The sequence below is a fragment of the Bactrocera tryoni genome, unplaced genomic scaffold, assembly GCF_016617805.1.
Source record: "Bactrocera tryoni isolate S06 unplaced genomic scaffold, CSIRO_BtryS06_freeze2 scaffold_11, whole genome shotgun sequence".
NCBI classification, from domain to species: Eukaryota; Metazoa; Arthropoda; class Insecta; order Diptera; family Tephritidae; genus Bactrocera; species Bactrocera tryoni.
Window position 1 is genome coordinate 9,608,126 of NW_024395824.1, and position 4,825 is coordinate 9,612,950.

General features: G+C 34.1%; 1 protein-coding gene across 1 annotated transcript; it reads right to left on the minus strand.

Annotated features, from left to right (window-relative positions):
• Positions 1-3,897: 3,897 nt before the first annotated feature.
• On the minus strand, positions 3,898-4,284 carry LOC120779585. The gene has a single exon (XM_040111928.1). It carries the CDS (start codon positions 4,240-4,242, stop codon positions 3,898-3,900), a length of 345 nt encoding a protein of 114 aa, XP_039967862.1. The 5' UTR covers positions 4,243-4,284.
• Between the last annotated feature and the right edge of the window lie 541 nt (positions 4,285-4,825).

The following is a 4,825-nucleotide window of genomic DNA, read 5'->3' on the forward strand; positions in this document are numbered from 1 at the left end:
GAGCGAACTCTTACTTAGAGCCCGTCTAAAAGTATGCAATTAATACTTAGGCTGTTCACGATAAGGTGGTTATCGGGTTATGTGGTTTTGTGATTAAGTAAACAACTACAAAGTGCCGTATGACAAAATAACCAACTTTGGCCAACCTAAGCCCTTGTTTACAGATTATGTGGTCGTTTGCTTATTTCCAGTGCTAGAAAGTCGTTGGAATTTTACTAAATGGCAGCACAAAAAGTAAATATATTTGAGCGAATGGCATTTCCATTTAGATTTTCTTTTTTCTTATTGGAGAATCTACTATTAACTTCTGTTTTTTGTTTACAATCAGCAAATTAAAACCGAAATAAAAAGCATCAAAAAGCAACACAAAGCATCAAAAAATAGGAGATGAGCGAATTGGAATTTGCTGACGCGCAGTATTTGTAAAAATCTCCATCGTCAAAGCAACACAGAACATTTTCTCGCCAATGAATAGATTTCGGAACATGGAGTTCATCTCCCCGTCTACTACAGATGATTAAAGTTATATCCTCTAGCAGTTCTTCTAATACTTCATCCATTGCATTGTGACACTGTTCAGGCGCGAAGATGTCTGCAAATTTTATACAAAGAATTTTTTGAACGCTTAAAATTCGGATTATTTAATAAGAACACACCTTCAATAAAGTCCAATTCCTAAATAGCAGAACGTATTTTAAATTCGATTCTTTTGCTTTTTAAACTTTGTTTAGGTACTTTATAAGTAGGTATTTCATTGAACTAAAATTCTAAACAATGAACAGCTGTTTGTGTAAAAATAAGCAAATTACCATACATAGGATGTTCACGGAGCATAGAGGTTATTTTTAATCTAATAATCACATAACCCGATAACCACCTTACCGTGAACAGCCTAACTTTTTTCTTACGCCAAAAAATATGCAACAATTCAACTCCCCATAAACGTACTTAGTGCAAGCACAATTCTCACCCAAAACTAATTTGCATACAAAATTATGTTACAGATTTTCATGCCTAATTATTCGGTTTTTCGATTCTTACGGTTTTACTATCACTTTTTTTCAGTTAGGTCCCGCAGCAAAATCCCTATCTTCTCCAAGCCTGCCGTAAGGAACTTTGTTCCAAAAACTCAAACCATTAACCAACCTGCGCCAAAAAATATGCAACAATTCAACTCCCCATAAACGTACTTAGTGCAAGCACAATTCTCACCCAAAACTAATTTGCATACACAATAATGTTACAGATTTTCATGCCTAATTATTTTGCAAAACCTAAAGGCAGGCTATAACTAGCGATCTTACAGTCTTTTTCTTACGGGTTATTTCTTACGGGTTTTTTCTTACGGTTTTACTATCACTTTTTTTCAGTTAAGTCCCGCAGCAAAATCTCTATCTTCTCCAAGCCTGCCGTAAGGAACTTCGTTCCAAAAATTTTAGAAGCCCAATCCACTACCTCGACTTTTTTTACGCTTAATACTAACGTATTAAATATATATATTATTGTTTTAAAATAAAAAATTTAAACATTCCAATAAAATAATAAGGAAAAACTATGATTTTTTAGTTGTCCGGATTTCACTGTCCGCTACTGTATATGAAACAAAAATTTAAACATACTCTGAAACAAGTAAGGAAGGGCTAAGTTCGGGTGTCACCGAACATTTTATACTCTCGCATGGTAAAGTGATAATCGAGATTTCATAATACGTCATTTACATATTTTTCAAATACCGTATTTTTGTAAAGTATTATTCCGCTATCATCATTGGTTCCTAATGTTTATACTCGTATTATACAGAGAAGGCATCAGATGGAATTCAAAATAGCTTTATATTGGAAGAAGGCGTGGTTGTGAACCGATTTCACCCATATTTCGTACATGTCATCAGGGTGTTAAGAAAATATTATATACCGAATTTCATTGAAATCGGTCTAGTAGCTCCTGAGATATGGTTCTTGGTCCATAAGTGGGCGGCGCCACGCCCATTTTCAATTTTTAAAAAAAGCCTGGGTGCAGCTTCCTTCTGCCACTTCTTCCGTAAAATTTAGTGTTTCTGACGTTTTTTGTTAGTCGGTTAACGCACTTTTAGTGATTTTGAACATAACCTTTGTATGGGAGGTGGGCGTGGTTATTTTCCGATTTCTTCCATTTTTGAACTGTATATGGAAATACCTGAAGAAAACGACTTTGTAGACTTTGGTTGACATAGCTATAGTAGTTTCCGAGATATGTACAAAAAACTTAGTAGGGGGCGGGGCCACGCCCACTTTTCCAAAACAATTGCGTCCAAATATGTCCCTCCCTATGCGATCCAAATTTCACTTTAATATCTTTATTTATGGCTTAGTTATGACACTTTATAAGTTTTCGGTTTCCGCCATTTTGTGGGCGTGGCAGTGGGCCGATTTTGCCCATCTTCGAACTTAACCTTCTTATGGAGCCAAGGAATACGTGTACCAAGTTTCATCATGATATCTCAATTTTTACTCAAGTTACAGCTTGCACGGACGGACGGACAGACGGACGGACGGACAGACAGACATCCGAATTTCGACTCTACTCGTCGCCCTGATCACTTTGGTATATATAACCCTATATCTGACTCTTTTAGTTTTAGGACTAACAAACAACCGTTATGTGAACAAAACTATAATACTCTCGTTAGCAACATTGTTGCGAGAGTATAAAAATTTCATGGATGTTGTAAAATACTTGTCAAATAATAACAAAATTTACTACTCTTAAAAACTGAAGAGCTCAAAAGGCCTAGTTGTTGTCATACAAGGTATAGAGTCTCCGGTGGACTCTAATGATGTTAAAGAAGCACTGGAAGAAGGTGGTTTTAGTATTAAATCAGTGGTAAACATTTTTAACAGGAACAAAGTCTCACAACCAATGTTTAAAACAGAATTGATGCCAAAATCTAGCCAATTTCAGAAAAAAGAAACACATGCCATTTACTGCCTAAAATATCTGCTCCATCGAAGAATTACCGTTGAGGAACCACACAAAAGAAATGGTCCAGTACAATGCGTAAACTGTCAAGAGTATGGACACACGAAATCATATTGCAAAATGTACTCTTAATAAAAAGGATTTAAATAAAAAGTGTAGTAATTGTGGGGGAAATCACACTGCAAATTATAGGGGTTGCTCTGTATATTATGACTTAAAAAAGAAATTGTCTGTCGAAACTCCAGCACGTCTTAATCAAATGTTAAATATTCCTCCTAGCGAAAATATTGATATCACCGTTCATGTTTCGAAACCGGGTACTATTAAAAATAATGCTACACAAGGGAGCTATGCAAATGTGGTGAAAGACAACACAGCAGAAATGCAATTGCCACAAAACCAACCAAATGGAAGCGTAGAAACTATGGTTTTCAAACTTACCCAACAATGACACAATTTATGTCTACAATGCAAAATATAATTCAAGAGATATTCAAAACCACAAAAACAAATTATGCCAAATTTAAGTAAAAAATTTGTGTATTGAACATTTGTATATGGAATGCTAACAGAGTTAAGACACTTATCTTACGAATAAAAACAATTTCTTTATACCGGGACTTCAGTGGCGCACGCAGAAAAAAAATTTGGGGGGGGTTTTAGGTAAAAAGACAAGGTTTCATTATTTTATTCACAAATTGAAGTCTAATCTTCTTTTATTTTCAGTGTTCACTTGAAGCGACAGATATAGGGATTGTTGCTCCAATCTTTAAAAAACGATGCACTGTTTTGAAAATTTTTGCATCGCAACAATTCAACGCGTCTAAAAAGTTTTGGATCTCTTTGTTTGATTTAACCAGTTCCTGAAAATATATTCAAAATTTTAGTTAGAAAATATAATCTGAAGAAAAGATTTTTAACCTTTTCCACATTCTAAGTTCAGCGCGATTCTACATCAGCGGACCATTGCTTTTCTAAAACACGAACAGTCTCCTGCATCTCAATAACGTCAAGATTTATGCATTTATTTGGCAAAATGTTTTCAATTTTGGAAAGCAGCTCTCGATGTTTTAAAAATCGTTCATTGATTTGGTCCAAAAAATGATCTAAAAACGGTATATAAATTGATCTGCGGTAATATTCTTCCGGTTCACCTTCACAATTGTCGCGATTAGTTTGCCGTTTCGCCAAACGCGGAATTTTGATTTCTAAATCTAATTCTACGGCTATTGTTTTAACTGATTCAAAAATTAGTTTAAACGATTGTTCAGAATCCTTACGCATTTCACTAATTTCAGCATACAGATTATTTGCATAAGCAACGCAGCTGCTCAAAACACAGTCTATTTGCTGCAAACATAGGCTTATGTGTTTTGATAATGCAAAAATTGGCTTTAGTACGCACGTACGCACATAATTCATTTGTTCTATTCTCATTCACGCTCTAATCATTAGTGACAAGTGTTGCCGCGAGCTAGAAAATTGAAGTATACATATGTTGCCAAACAAAAAAAGTATTAAAAAGTATCAAAAGCACAACCGTTGTTTTAAAAATTTTCATTTGAAAAACAAATAATAAGTAAAGTTGTGTATCTAATTCAGACCAGTTTTTTCTGGTTGTTTTTATTAAAAATATAGACATTTTAGTTAAGACACTCAAGTATTTTTTTGCAAATAGCATAATTTTTTTTAATTTAAATTTATTTCACAACAGTTTGCTCATGGAAAGAAAACTGAAAGTCATAATAAATGAGTTTTTATTTTTCCTGTCTTATGATTAACAATAAACTCTAAAAAAAAAATAATAGAAACCTTATTGGTGACTTTTCAGTTCAGAAATAATTTTCAAAAGAAGTCCATTTTCGAC